Here is a 16,045-nt window from a genome sequence, read left to right as displayed (position 1 = left end):
TTTTTTTTTTTATTCTGGGATTTATTTACCTTTTGTAATTGAAACTTTGTTGCGGCTCCAGGTCCAAGGCCGGCTGGCTGAAAGCAGGTATCTGGGGTTTGGTTAGTTTCTATAATTGCAACATTGTTGCTTACAGTGCAGCTCAGAGCCCAGCCGAGGCAGGCGGGGAACCTTGGCTTCCTCCATCCCTGGAGCAAGCAAGCCTCCTGTTCGCTTCAGCTGCCTGGCTGCCGGCCACCATCTTTGTTGGCAGTTAATTTGCATATCACCCTGATTAGCCAATGGGAAGCGTAGTAGAGGTATGGTTAATTACCATGTTTGTTTATTATTAGATAGGATGTACTAAATATGACTATGTAAAAACTGAAATTAGAACACAATACCATTCGAGATTGCTCCTAAATATTTAGGTGTAAATCTAGAAAAACTGTGCAGAATCTGTATGCTCAAAACTACAAAACACTGATGAAATAAATAATAGTCTAAAACAGTGGTTCCCAAACTTATTTGGCCTACCACCCCCTTCCCAGAAAAAATATTACCCAGCCCCTGGAAATTAATTTTTTAAAAATTTTAATAGCAGTTACTCATCGCCCCCAAATGCACCTGTGGCCATCACCACCACCTTGGATCGCTGCAGCGCCCACCGGGGGGCGGTAGCACCCACTTTGGGAATCACTGGTCTAAAAGAAATGGGAAGACACCAATGTTCATGGGCTAAAGGATACAGCATGGTAAACATGTCAATTCTCCTCACAGTAATTTATAGATTTAACATAACTGAATAAGATTGTTTTACATATAGACAAGAAAACTCTAAAATGCATATGTATATGTAATTGAAATAAGTTTGAAAAAATAAAAAATAAAGTGAAAGGAATTATTTTACCCAATTTTAAGATTTTTTTAATACAAGTACAGCTAACAAAAGCATGGTATGGACAGATGGATAAATACATTGATTAATGGAACAAGATAGAGAACCTAGAAATAGCCCATACAAGTATGCTCAATTGATTTTTGACAAAAATGTCAAAGCCATTCAGTGGAAGGTTAGCCTTTCCAGCAATTGAACAACCATATGTCAAAAACAAAACAAAACAAAAACTCAGTCTAAACCTGAAATCTTATATAAAAAAATACAGGAGAAAATTGTGAGGACCTAGAGCTTGGTGAAGAGTTCTTAGAAATGAAACTGAAAGCATAATCCATAAACTAAAAAAATTGATAAATTGGCCATCATCAAAATTAAAAACTTTTGCTCTACAAAAGGCTCTGTTAAGAATAAAATGACTAGGAGAAAACATTTGCAAACCATCTGACAAAGAACCTGTGTCTAGAATATATAAAGAACTCTCAAAGTTCAACAATTTAAAAAGATTCTAATAAAAAAATGGAAAAAAGGCATGAGCAGACATTTCACCAAAGAGAATATATGGATGGCAGAAAAGCACATAAAGAGATGGCCAATATCATTAGCCATTAGGGAAATGCAAACAAAAACTATAAACAAAACAAAAACCACTACATACGTATAAGAAAAATGAAAATAAGAACTAGTGAGCTCAGCCAGCATGGCCCGGTGATTGAGCATCAACCTATGAACCAGGAGATCACGGTTCAATTCTTAGTGAGGGCATATGTCTGGGTTGCGGCTTGATCCCAGGTATGGGGCATGCAGGAGGCAGCCAGCCAATGATTCTCTCTTATCATTGATGTTTCCCTCTCCCTGTCCCTCCCCCTCTGAAATGAATAAAAATATATATTTTTAAAAAATAACAATCGCCCTAACTGGTTTGGCTCAATGGATAGAGCGTCGGCCTGCGGACTCAAGGGTCCCAGGTTCGATTCCAGTCAAGGGCATGTACCTTGGTTGTGGGCACATCCCCAGTAGGGGGTGTGCAGGAGGCAGCTGATCGATGTTTCTCTCTCTTTGATGTTTCTAACTCTCTATCCCTCTCCTTTCCTCTCTGTAAAAAAATTCAATAAAATATATATTTAAAAAAATAGTGACAATCCTAAATCCTGGCAAGAATGTGGAGAAAGGGATTTCTTATACACTGTTGGTGGGAATGTAAAATAATTTGAGCAACTTGGAAACAGTTTGGCAGTTTCTTACAAAACTAACCATATACTTAATAGTAGTATACTACTTACCCGTCAACACAATCACAGGTAACCACACCCAGTCACCACATCCAGAGAAATGAAAACTTAAGCTTATAAAAACTGATACAGAAATATTCATAGCAGCTTTATTTGTAATAGCCCCAAACTGGAAACATCAAAAATGTCTTTCAACAGATGAATGGGTAAACAAACTGGTACAATAAAAAGGAACAAACATTGACACATGTAACAACTTGAATGGAATTCAAGGTTACATACTATATGATGCCATTTGTAAACTTCTTGAAATGGCAAAATTATAGTGAAGAGCAGTGGGAGGATGGAGAATGTGGTGTGATAGTAAATAGTACAAAGGGTCCTTTGTGGCAATGGAACAGTTCTATATATTCATTGTGGTGGTGGTCACATGAATTTATACATGGATAAGATTGTGCAGAACTACAAACACAGGTAAAAACTGGTGAAATCTAAGTAAGGTCTGCAGTTTAATAGTAATGTACCAGTGTTGGTTTCTCAGGCTTTCTGGGGGTGAGGGTTTAAATTGATTTTAGAACGAGAGCCAGCAAGTGAGAGATTATTCCACTTAATTATATGTATTCATTGATTGATTCTTGTACATGTCCTGACCAGGAATCAAATCTGCAACCTTGGTGTATCGGGATGATGCTCTAACCAACTTAGCTACCCTGCCAGAGCTGGTTTCTCAGTATTGACAAGTGTATCGTGATAGTTTTAAAACGTTAACATTAGGGGAAACTGAACAATGGGTATGCAAGGAGCTCTCTCTACTGTCTTTGCAACTTTACTGTAAATCTAACATTATTCCAACATTAAACACTTATTTTTTAAAAAGCAAAGATTTTTTTTCTAATGTGACATCACTACTAGAATGGCTAAAATTGAGAAAAAAACAGCAGTTAGACAGTGGTGTGGGGTAATAATCTATATCCCAGTAATTTCACTTGGATTTTTTTTTAATGTTTATTGATTTTAGAGAGAGAAACACTGATTGACTGCCTCCCACATGCACCCTGGTCTGGGATCATCGATCAGGGGTCAGGCTCTCAACCTGGGCATGTGCCCTGACTGGAAATTGAACCAGTGACCTTGCGGTGCATTGGATGATGCTCAACCAACTGAAGCACACTGGCCAGGGCATCATTCTTAGTTTTATAGCCAGCAGAAATAAATACATATGTTCAAAAAAAGACGTGCTCCAGAATGTTCATAGCAGCTTTATTCATAATAGTCAAAATTGGAAAGTTGAAATGCCTGTTCATAGGATAAACTGCAGTATATTTATACACTGTAATACTATACAACAGTATGAATGAACAAACTACAACATGCAACCAATATGAATTGACATAATGTTGAATCAAAGAAGCTAAACAAAAAAAATCCCTACATATTATCTTATTTATTTGAAGTTCAAAAGCAGGCCAGACGAATCTACAATATCAGGATAGTAGATGTTGTTGGTATGGTGGTATAGTGGTGGGAAGAGGGCACACATGCATGGGACTTCGGTAGTGCTGCTGATCTTCCAATTCTTGATTTCTTGCTGTTGTGTGTTCAGTGTATGAAAAGTAACAGCAGTACACATGATTTATGTACTTTTCTGTATCTAAATTATGCTGCAATAAAAAGTTTACCCAAAAGGAAATAAACACAAAATGAGATACCACTGCATACCCATTAAAAAACCTAAAATTAAAAAGACTGACAATAGCCGAAACCGGTTTGGCTCAGTGGATAGAGCGTCGGCCTGTGGACTGAAAGGTCCCAGGTTCGATTCCAGTCAAGGGCATGTACCTGGGTTGCGGGCACATCCCCAGTAGGAGATGTGCAGGAGGCAGCTGATTGATGTTTCTCTCTCATCGCTGTTTCTAACTCTCTATCTCTCTCCCTTCCTCGCTGTAAAAAATCAATAAAATATATTTAAAAAAAAAAAAAGACTGACAATACCAAATGCTGGGAAGGATGTGGAGCAACTTAAAATTTCATTTACAGCTAGTGAAAATATACACTAGTACAATCACTTTTAGATAATGTTTGGCAATATCTATTAAACTTCAATATACAAATACCCAACAATTCCATCTGTTTATATAAAAGAAATGTGTACACGTGTTCTCATAACTAAAAGCCATGTACAAGAATGTTCACAAAAGTATTATCCCAAACTGAAAACAATCTAAATGTCTTTCAATGATGCTGGAATCTAAGATCAGTTACAGCTCAGAATTGCAGGGAAGTTAACCTCCTTGTGGCATCCCTTAGTCAACGGGGAACAGGAGCCAGTAGATAAATAAGCAGTATGTATCCAATCTCAAGAACAAACCCTTATATTGGTTTTTCTTCCTTAACACATTAAGCGCCATGTCGGTCACCGGTGACTGACACTATACTTTCCGTCTGGACCGGTCAGTCACTGGTGCCGTCAGCATATTGGTGAAACTGGATATTGCGGGCTAAACAGAAAGGAATACAAAACAGGCTTGGCGCTTAACGTGTTAACTATCTGACTCTTCTCACTTCACTTGTTTCCTGGAATCATCCCCCAGATAAACTCTCTCTCAAGGGAAGCCCAAACTTCCAACAATAAAATACTATGCCATCTATACATAACTCAGCCAAAACCTATTATGGTGATGCAAGTCAGAGGAGGGGTTCCCAGTGAAGTAACAACTTATCCTGAGCAGGATGGTGTTTAAACAAGCATGTTCACTTTGTAAATCTTCGTGACACTGTATGCTTAAAGCATATGCATTTTATTATATGTATACTTTAATTTTAAAAATTAAGATATGCGAGGGTACCCGAAGCCGGTTTGGCTCAGTGGATAGAGCGTCGGCCTGCAGACTGAAAGGTCCCAGGTTCGATTCTGGTCAAGGGCATGTACCTTGGTTGCGGGCACATCCCCAATGGGAGGTGTGCAGGAGGCAGCTGATCGATGTTTCTGACTCTCTATCTCTCTCCCTTCCTCTCTGTAAAAAATCAATAAAATATTTAAAAAAAAAAAGATATGCGAGGGTTGATAAGAGAGCTGCTCATTTAGGGGAGTGGGCTTTTAAGGGAAATTGGACTTAAAGGTATTGAAAGACAAGGTGAATTGCAATGAGCACATCCAACTTTTCTGGATAATGCCCTTCCTCTCTCACCCTTGGCATCAGACACAGGTTATTGAGGGATTTGTTGGAGGCTGACATTGGGAGAGGATTGTGAAATTACATTATAGTGAAAGAGGGCCACAAAATTCACCTGTAGGAATGCACCCCCTTGTTGGGCACAAGATATTACAACACTCCTTCAGGTGTTTTTTCCCTTTCCCTTCAGGTGTATTTTTGTTTGCTCCTTCAGACTTGCTTGGCATTCCTGATGCCTATTTCCAAGAATGCCTCACCCAGGACTAACCTTCCCCTATGTCTTCCTTTCCCTTTCCCATTCATTCAACATATATTTATGTCCTAGACACTGTTAAGCACTTGGGATATATATATATATTGGTGAACAGTAATAGATGTGGTTCCTACTCACTGTGTTCTACTCGAAGAAAAACATATCAAATAATTATACAAATTGATGAGTGTGACCGTAATTAATGCTACCAAGAAGATTCCTGGTTCTATGATAGCCTATTGACCTACTTAAGAAAGGCAAGGTAGGCTTCCTGGAAGAAGCAACATGAGCTCAACTCTAAAGGGCAAGTAAAGTCAGAAGGTTTTTAAGTGGAAAAGTGCCATGATTATATGTACTTTGAAAAGATCACTATGGCTGCTGTGGAAGTGACTGGAAAAGGATCACAGTGGATGTGAGTATACAGGAAGCTATTGCAGTAAGCCAGGAGCAAGATGGTGGTAGCTTGGACTGGGATGGTGGCAGTCAAGATGGAGAGAAATAGAACAGTTGAACAGATATTTAGGAGGCACATGAACTTTAACCATAGCTATACAATACGGTATGTCATCTTTACTTCTGATCTGAGCAAATATATTCGTGTTTATATCAGCTAGATACAGGAGAATGCATTTTGCTAACATTGGTTGTCTTTTTTCACTAGCACATTTCTTCTTAGAAAAAAAGGTGTGTAGTCACATTGCTAGTGAATTGTGTCTGGGATATTCTGAAGCTAATTACAAAACTAGTGAAGAATAGAATTTAAAATTGCAATAAAATTGCCAAAATGGGGGCAGGGGACATGGCTATGGAATCAACAGTAAGGAGAAAAAACACCCAAAGGGCATTGTAAAGACAAAATGAAAAACAAATGTACAGAGGACAGGCAGGAAACTGCCATCTTGGTGGGGAAAGTTAAAACAGGATTCCGCAGATGCACCAAAGGTAGAATAGCGCTTTCCAAGGTCTGTAGAGATCTAGGAAAAATGAACCTTTGAGTCATTTACATGAAGACTACGAACTCCTTGGTGAAGTGAGGGACTCTGCATTAATATTCTTACACTCAGGTGAATGCTTAAGAGGGCAAGTCAGCATGAACTTCAGGAGTGGTGCCATCTGTTTGGTCCACAGGCTGAGTAGGACCCAGGTTATGTACCCAGGTAGTTGCCGGGCCTGCCAGAAGAATGGATCAGTATTGTAGGAGGGAATGAAAACACTAACAGCAAACACCAAGGCTGTATGGAACAGTGAGAATGAGGATGTGGCTACTTCCCCGGAGGGAGGAGACTCTACTAAGGGCTGCTTTTCCCTCTGCCCAAGGCTGAGAGTTGAAAATTCGCTATCACTGCAGGATTGGGGACCTGGCAAGGACAGACCACCACAGCACTCCCAGCAGTTACATAGGCAACTTTCTGGCAACTAAACCCCAATGGCTTCTGGGAATTTGGGAATGACCTAGCTGTATTAAATAGCTTTTGTGGAGAGCTCATATCAAGTTCTGGGAGAGGGGCAGGTTTGGCTGGTTCCTAGGGAGAGAAATATTGTGGATGAGGTTGGGTTGGCAGTTGGCTCTGGGTGGCTACTTAGACCACCTGGCCCCACTACAAGCCCTCTAGTAGGGGCAATTTCCCACAGCACGGCCAAGAGGGGCGTTTTAAGTATCTCATACCTGTCTGTATCAAATATTCTTTAGGGCAAGCAGACAAGAGGCCAAAAAATAGCCATCAAACTTTAAGATTTTGAAGTCTGGGAGGAAAAAGTAAACTATGGACCAAGCTATCTGGAAATGAGTGAGACTTTCTGAGTCATTGAACAAATAGATCTTCAGGCTCACCTTTCTCTCCGACTAATGTCCCCAATTCACACCAGAAATGCATTATTGTGGCTTCTGTGGGTCTGCAAAGGTGACTCAATCTGTGTCACTGAACCCCTTTCACATTAATTAACCCTTTTGGTGTAAAGACCAGTCTTTTTTAGGGAATTCTTGCAATTACACTGCCAGGTGTTTCTAATGGGCCATGAAGGCATCAAGGTACAGGGCCAAAGCTGTGTAATCAAGTACTGTCCTGACAAAGAGGAATTTTTACAAGGTATTTGGAAAGCTTGTTGTTTGAGGTAGAATAAATGGTTTAAAATAGGAGTTCTGGGTGATCCAGGAAGAGCTAAGGAAAATGGGTGGAAGTATAATCTCTGAATTTTTGCTATATTTCTAAAGCCCAATCATGTTGCATAAAACAGCATTTCAGCTCTTAGCCAGGCAATTTTCAATGTACTTTTGCAGCTGTTAGGTCTATGAGCCACTCTAGCACAATGCATATAAAACATTCTATAATAGTGGTAACTGCCTTGGGCGTCCGGCACTTAACTAAAAGATGGGTTCCCACTTAAAAGAAACAACTGTACACTGCAAGAGGCATTGCTAAATCAAAGTGTGACCTACATGGAATAGGTCTGCAATTGTAGAGGTTTTCACATTAGGAACATCTTTTCAATGTTTGGGTGTAGGTCCTAGAAGGATGTTATTTTCAATGAACTCAGCATATAAAATGTTGGACACATTTGTTCATAGAACTTTGAATTAGTAATCAGCCTTCTCTAGCATGTTATCTAATAACAACTTTAAAATAAAAATACTTTAAAAATTTCTGTCACACTAGCCACAGGGCTACTATTGGTCAATGCATTCTGAAACAATTCCATCATCACAGAAAATTCTACTGGACAGTGCAGTAGCTTTAAGAGTGGTGGGCCAATCAAGTTGGGCTTTAACATGCTTTCCTACAACCTCAGGATTTTTGTCTCTCCTTCAACCCTAGCTTTTCTCTCACCTTTACCCCTACCCACATACCTCCTTACGTGTTTCCTATACTTTGGCCTGATTTTAATGCAGGTATATTCTTAACATTTCACACACACACACACACACACACACACACACACACACACACACCAATTGAAAAATGATGCCCAAGTCCCAATGACCGAAATTTAATATCTGGAGTACACACCTGGGAAATCAGGATTCTAAAGCTCCCTAGGTAATCTTTTTTTTTTTTTAATATATTTTTTATTGATTTTTTACAGAGAGGAAGGGAGAGAAATAGAGAGTCAGAAACATCGATGAGAGAGAAACATCAATCAGCTGCCTCCTCCACCCCCCCAACTGGGGATGTGCCCGCAACCGAGGTACATGCCCTTGACCGGAATCGAACCCGGGATCCTTGAGTCCGCAGGCCGACGCTCTATCCACTGAGCCAAACCGGTTTCGGCTCCCTAGGTAATCTTAATGCACAACCAAGGTTGAGAACCACTAGACAACTAATTTGATAAAGTACTAATAACCATTCTAATCACAACATTTTTAGGTTTGTGAAAGGCATGTAAGTTCTTTTTGCATAAGGAAATTTGTCAGACTTCAGAACATCTTTTGTCCCTCAAACTCTTTTATTCCTGTGTGACCTTAAAAAAGTAATCTAGCATGTTCAGGACTGGAACAGAGAGCACCATGCCTTCTTATCCCCATTCATCTTGGGCTTCAACACCTTCCTATGAACTACCCTTTGTTGGCATTCACCCCATTATACTATTCCTTCTCTCTTCCTATTACGGTCTGCACCTCTAATTTAAGCTGTGGGGGAAGTGTCTCACCTAGTTCACAAGAGGGCTAACTTCACCACTCTCCAAACAGGTCCTACTTTTCATAATTGGGGCTAAAAATATTTTTTCATTAACAAAGTCACTAATACAACCACATACTGTTTTCAGACCTTTTCCTTGGTTTACTTCACTTCAATAGGATTAATTTATCAAAAATCCAAACTTGGAACTTTGCAACATCCCTAATTTAGTCAGTCTCCTCTGTAAACATCTGGAATTCTCTCATCACAGTCAGGTATAAATCCATATCCAGCTTTCTCTCTAGTTTAACTGACCAAATTTTTAATTTATGCCAAACTCTTTCTAATAAATACTAAAAATTCTCCAACATAGTGCCCATATTAAGTCAAAACCACCTCAGTATAAATGATATCTGTTCTCTGTGAAGTACAGCATTGATAAAGCCTGTGAAGTACTTCTAAAGTTACTTAATTGCCCATACTCTGCATATTACATATAACTCATTTACTGGTTACCCTCATTTCTATCATAGTTGTTTTACTGTTAATTGGTTTCCTCCAGTTACCAAGGTGCTTTTTCTTTGAACTTAAATGCATTTTCTACGTCAAGGTGATCTGAACTAGGGTCCAGAAATTCAAACCCCATTTGACATTGGTGTATTTCAGGGATTTTCAACTGGTGTGCCACAAGAACTCTTAAAATATGTAATACCTGACTATTTAGTCAGGAATTCTGATCTCTTTTCCCTAAGACTGTCAAATTAAAACATGACAACAGCCAATACAACAGCTGTCTGGTGTGAATGAACTGAAATCTACTGGGAATCCTCTTTTCAACTATTTTTTTTTTTTTGTCAGATCAGCAAAAAAACAAAACAAACTTTTTTGGTGTGCCACAGGATTTTAATTAGTTCACGTGTGTCATGAGATGAAAAAGGTTGAAAATCACTGGTATAGTTTAATTTCTCTTAAATAGAAAGGTCAGTAGGAATGTTTATGTGGCTAAGTCCTTCATTTCCCTAGGCCACAGTCAATAATGATGCTTGCTGGTTCTCGCCTGAAAATTAGTGCATCACTGGTTAGCCACATATTCTCAGAATAAAGTACATCTTTCAACTGATCTCATTAAACATATAGCTATTCCCTATTCCCCAAGTATTTCTGTAACATTACCTAAATACTAGTACTTGTAAAGTTTAATTTGTCATCTGTTGTTTTACTTTCCGTCATACCCCTGGGCTTCGCTGCTAAATTGTCCAATAGATTCCTTTGACATTTTATGATTACTGGATGGCTGAAATGATAGCGCATTTCCTTCTACTCCTTCCATTACATTCTCAGTCCTCATTTGACTTCCGTTTATTCCTTTCCAATTTACCATACCTTGCTGTTCCTGTTTGCATTTTCTTTTCTGTTACACCTAGTTTCCTCTGTAAGAGGTTTAAGAACCTGCACTGACTAGCACTAATCTTATAAACTTTACAGGTTTCGGATGTTAAGGTAACATTTGAACTGAAATCTACTGGGAAACCTCTTTTCAACTATGAAGGCATTTAATTCACAGTAGCCTGAGAACAAGAGTGTAAAGTGATTCTTCCCCCAGAAGACAACCTAGACACATCTTTTGTCAATAACCCTGTGTGTGCAGATTTTCTAAGAGTGGATGATCATTTCTCTAGCTATTAAAAAAGAGCCGCCGAACCGGCTTGGCTCAGTGGATAGAGCGTCGGCCTGCGGACTGAAGGGTCCCGGGGTCGATGCCAATCAAGGGCATATGCCTAGGTTGTGGTCTTGATCCCCAGTGCGGGGCGTGCAGGAGGCAGGCAATCAATGATTCTCATCATTGATGTTTCTCTCTCCCCCTTCCTCTCTCTGAAATCAAATTTTTTTTAAAAAATGAAGAAAATAGACACTTTCCCTTTGGCCAGTGTGGCTCAGTTGGTTGGGCATCATCCGGTGCACTGGGGGGATTGCACATGCCTAGGTTGAGAGCTTGATCTCAGGTAGGGGGTATGCAAGAGACAGCCAACTGATGTAAAGCTCTCATATCAATTTTTCTCTCCCCCCCCCTTTCTAAAAACCAGTAAAAATGTTTTAGCTTTGCCGGTGTGATCAGTGGTTTAGCATCTACCTATGAACCAGGAGGACACGGTTCGATTCCTGGCACATGCCTGGGTTGCGGGCTCAATCCCCATTACATGCAGGAGGCAGCCGATCAATGATTCTCTCTCATTATTGATGTTTCCTATCTCTCTCCCTCTCCCTTCCTCTCTGAAATATATTAAATGTTATTAGCATTTTAGAACACTGACCCTTTCTAAGAATCCAGCTAAGCATCCACTTTATTTTGTCATGAGTTATGTGTCAAAAGTGAGTTTGTGCAGCATAGAAAATCACATGACTAGAAAACAAGGTGGGTAGTAGTATGTTTGATCAACTTAACACAAAGGCTACTTTTATACTGTGGATCTCAGATCCAAGGGCAGCCTATAGTTCAGCCTCTTTCTATTCTGCTTTGTTATGTAATGATTTAGGAGATTTTTATAAATAGAACTTTCTGCCCATAGTAGCTTGGACATAAATGTCTTTGCTGTGAGTTATAAAAGAGCAACTTTCCAGGGAATCAAGGCTTGTGTGGATAATAGTCTAAACTAACCATGTTTTTGTCCTGTTCTGCAGGAAAAACGGAAATATAAAACATACACATATTCAACCTTTCAGGACCGGCAAGCATCACAGATCTGGAAGCAGATTAATAAATCTGCCCTTAAGAAGTCTGGGTGTTAACTAGTACCCTATGCCTAAAAATCATTGCAAGTAATTGAGTTAGGGGTGCACAAAAATTAGTTCATAAGAATTGAACTAATTGAAAATAAAATAAGTGTATACACCTCACTACGTTCTCAGTTACCTGGGAAAGAGGTTTCTATTTTTAGTAACGCTGAGGCAAAGACTCAGAATCCAGAAGGTAACTGGTGCTATAAACAGTAATTAAAAGGACAAAAATGGAAGAAAGTAAGTTTCATTCTCCAGTTATTTCAATTTCTCTAAAATCCTGACATGTTTGAACTTCTTCCTTTAAGGATGTAATAATTTAGCCCACAACAAATACCTCAAAAAGGGCACAAATGGACCACAAAGCATTGGTGAAAAAGCTTCACGTATTTCCCATTTTTTTCCATTAGGGTATAAAAGCAATTTTGAAAACCCTCCATTCCACATCAAAGTTACTTTTCTCCTTAATGTTAACACTCACCCCAATGAAATATAATGAGTAGTGTGTGTTGTTATGCACAATGATTATGACTCAAATAAAAATATATGTGGTACATTCTAGAGGTTTTGTAGAAACCGCTGTGAAACGAAGTATTTGAAATAAATATAAAGTACAAAAATAAAAAAACCAGGGTTTTTTTTCCTCCAAATTCCTGGTTTAATAAGGACGTGTTTATTTTGAGAAAAAAAAGGTCCCAAACATCAGGCTGTTCACAAAAATAACCCACAGTATCAACTTTAGAAAACAAATCTTAAAACTATTACACTAATTATTTACCTAGAGGATGCATTTGACATGCCAACTCTCATTCACAAAAATACATTGTTACATTTGTGTTGAACAGCCCCACATAGCACTCTTATATGGGGTATAAAACACATACCTCTAACTCAAAGCTGCTCTCAGGTGCTACTCAACCAATGCGATTGCCTTTGCAGTTAGGGAAGCAACTACTGAACTCATATATGAATGAAAAGAACTGTACTCCCTGCATAACAAGAGATTATTTTGGAGACAGTTGATAAAAACCATACATCCTTTTTATTGTTAAGTCATAAAGAGGTATCAAAATTAAAAGCAAAAATTACAGGGTTAAGACTTAACTACTAGGAGCATCAAAGGAAGTGAAAATGGGACTAGGCGCAGGGCAATATGAATTAATGAACATGGGAAGGACGAGATGGGGAGAACAGTGAGCATGTGCTGAAGGTACTAGGGAGAGGATCTGGTGAAAATTTTGATCTTAGACAAGCGCCTAGATAAAGAAAGAATGGGACATTTCTAAACCCCACTATGTGCTTAAGAGTCATCCTCGCCATTGGCGCTGTCTCTGTCATCCTCTCCTTCCTCAGCCTCTTTTTCATCATCCTTGATCAACTCCAGCTGTGAGAAACAGACACAAATAGGATGGAGTTAGAAGCACTCCATGTGTCCCTGATCCCCCCTCCACCACCTTTTTCTTTCCTTTCCCGTGGTTTTCACCTGGTCATCCCCCCGATCTTCATTATCATCATCATCCAGTAGGTCCCCCTCCTCAGCAGAATCCTCCGCACCCCCCTCGGACTCCATCTTCACATTAGTCTCATCTTTCTTCATGGAGCTGGTGGTCTGCTCCTCTTCTGTCTTATCATTCTTCATCTCTACTGGGGATGAGAAGGACAAGTCTGTCCAGGGATATTAATGTCCATAGGGTGTAAACAATTCCCACTCATCAATACAGATCTGCAGCCTAATTCCCCCCACATAAATGCCCTCCCCAATTCAAACTCCCCAGGCTTCACATTCAATTGCTTTATACCCACTATTTCAACATATATTTTCAATTACCTTAGGTAACTAACCCAAATCTACACCCCCCAAAAAGCAGCAATAACATTTACCTGCTTGTTTGCTCTGTTCCTTTTCAATTTTTTCCAGGCTTTCCAGTAGATAATCCACTTTTTGTTTTATCTGGGTCAATTCCTTCTTAATGGCCTGAAGGTCATCTCCTTTCACTTTTAAAATAAATAAAACCTTAGATGAGAATCGAAATACCAGAAGCTACAAGTTATCAAAAACATTCTTACTATACTATACTCTAGTAGCCAACAGGAAATCCCTAGGGAGAAATGGCATTAGTATCAGATCGTCTCAGTAATGGGGACCTTCAATCTTGTAGCTGGTAAAGGAAAACTCCTTTATGTGCTTACTCCACTACCAGTAGCATTCTGACTTTTGTGGACCTGCTAAGACTTCAATTCCTTTTTAAAGCACTTTCTCTGTACAGTTTTACTGACACATATTACACAAATTTAACAGGTGCCTCAACTCCCTAAAGTATTCAAATTACCAGGGTCTTAAGGATAGAAGGCAATCTAGAATTGGTCCCTTAATCATTATATTCTCCTCTTTTATTACTTTTATTATGCAAAGGCTTTGTACAAAAACTGAAATTATTAGCAGCATTAATTTCACTATTTCAACACAGAATAAATACCACGAAGCTGCAATAATACATACACTTTGCAGACTTGGAAGAAGATCCTCGTTGTCCACTCTTAGAATTGAAGCCACTTTTGCCCCTTCGTGATGTGTTTCCTGATACATGTTGGCGTTTTGAGGGCACCACAGCCCGAGCAATAGGAGGAGGAGGAGGAACACGTGCTGGGTAACTGTACATCCTATTGGATAAGAAGAAGACAGAATTCCTTCACAACTAAATTAAGTCAGCAAGACCAAACAACTGCAACTTATAAAACAATAAATTATCCCAGCCATTGTAGCTCAGTGTTTGAGCGTTAACCTATGAATCAGAGGTCATAGTTTGATTCCTGGTTCAGGGCACATGCCCAGGTTGTGGGCTCAGTCCCTTTGATCAGGAGGCAGCTGATCAATGATATATATTTAAAATCCTCCTAGTAACTATAACATAATCAGGTCCACACAAGAAAGATACAACCGACAGAGGGGATCTAAGCAAATGCAAACTTTCTTATCTAAAATGTCACCTTAGGTGACACATAAAGAGGCATCTCTTAGCTTTCCCAAGTAGCCAAGAATCCTCTTGCTCTCTTAATCACATGCCTTTCCAAGCAGGTGTAGCATTGCTCAGGAATATTTTAAAAAATGAAAGAAACGGGAGGGAGGCAAGATAATAGCTTTTGCCCTAGTTGGTTTGGCACAGTGGATAGAGCGCCAGCCTGTGGACTGAAGGGTCCCGGGTTTGATTATGGTCAAGGGCATATACCTTGGTTGCGGGCTCGATTCCCAGTAGGGGGCGAGCAGGAGGCATCCGATCAATGATTCTTATCATTGATGTTTCTCTCTCTCTGTTCTTTCCTCTCTGAAATCAATAATAATAATAAAGATGATAGCTCTTCTAACCCCAATAAAATTGAGTTAATCCAAAATCTAAAACTTTGTGAGACTAGAACAAAATAAGAGCTCAAGTATTAGCTTAAGGAATATATGGTTAGCTTCTTTCACCCATCTTGCAATTCAATGAAATCTCTCCCACCACTGTACAAACTTTTTCTTTACCTTTCATCAATACGTCTTGCTGGAAAAGATCTGTAGAGTAAGAGATCAACAAAATTGCCTGACCTCCCTTCATGTAACCTTTAATCATATAATCCTAGTCATAAAAGAGAGAATCTCAACTATACTCTATTCTTCTCTTCCACAAAGCATCTACTTGTATAACTTTAACCCAATAAATCTCACCAAGACCTCCAATTTCAACAATTACAATGGTAACTACCTGCACCTTTCCCTGACTCCAATTCCTCTTTTCTAGCCATGGGGCTGTTGCTAAGATTATCTGCATAGAGGATAATAACAAATATTTTAACCTTACAAATAAAGTATATTCAGAACTTCTGAGTGAAAGCTAATACCATTTTCCTGAGTTTTCTCCATTCTTCACTAAGCCTGTTCATTTTCCCATCACAGAACTTAGTACTATACTTGACCAGCTCTTTAGTAGCTATTACTTACTTAGAATGGAAAGAATGGAAAAGGGGAAGACATTACTTTTAACTGTCACATCATATCATCAAGCAATACATTAGTAAAGAGTACCTAAAGGTATTATTTTGCCTCTTTAAAAACGAAGAAGCCAACAGTGTGTTGCCATCAATTTTTA

General features: G+C 39.2%; 1 protein-coding gene and 1 long non-coding RNA gene across 18 annotated transcripts in view; one reads left to right on the top strand and one right to left on the bottom strand.

The window, feature by feature from the left end:
* Positions 1-5,157: 5,157 nt before the first annotated feature.
* LOC106725582 lies at positions 5,158-10,026 on the top strand. The gene is made up of 2 exons (XR_001361473.1): positions 5,158-8,567; positions 8,807-10,026. It is a non-coding gene; the product is annotated as an uncharacterized LOC106725582 (long non-coding RNA).
* A 2,529-nt stretch (positions 10,027-12,555) lies between these two features.
* The window catches only part of HNRNPC (heterogeneous nuclear ribonucleoprotein C (C1/C2)), a 39,764-nt gene continuing 36,274 nt past the window's right edge, over positions 12,556-16,045 (bottom strand). For 9 of the 17 annotated variants that reach the window (XM_005856548.2, XM_005856549.2, XM_005856547.2 and 6 more), the window contains 4 exons: positions 14,422-14,609; positions 13,803-13,916; positions 13,405-13,586; positions 13,188-13,305 (listed from right to left, as the gene is read on the bottom strand). In XM_005856548.2, coding sequence (XP_005856610.1) covers positions 13,222-13,305; positions 13,405-13,586; positions 13,803-13,916; positions 14,422-14,609 — 568 coding nt within the window. In that variant the 3' untranslated portion in view covers positions 13,188-13,221. Of the gene's footprint in view, positions 13,306-13,404; positions 13,587-13,802; positions 13,917-14,421; positions 14,610-16,045 lie in introns of all 17 variants that reach the window. The other 8 variants (XM_005856542.2, XM_005856544.2, XM_014537137.1 and 5 more) reach the window with 6 other exon arrangements.

Source organism: Myotis brandtii, unplaced genomic scaffold (assembly GCF_000412655.1).
Source record: "Myotis brandtii unplaced genomic scaffold, ASM41265v1 scaffold1031, whole genome shotgun sequence".
Classification (NCBI taxonomy): Eukaryota; Metazoa; Chordata; class Mammalia; order Chiroptera; family Vespertilionidae; genus Myotis; species Myotis brandtii.
Note: the sequence above shows the minus strand (reverse complement) of the source record. Positions and strands in the feature narration are given on the sequence as shown.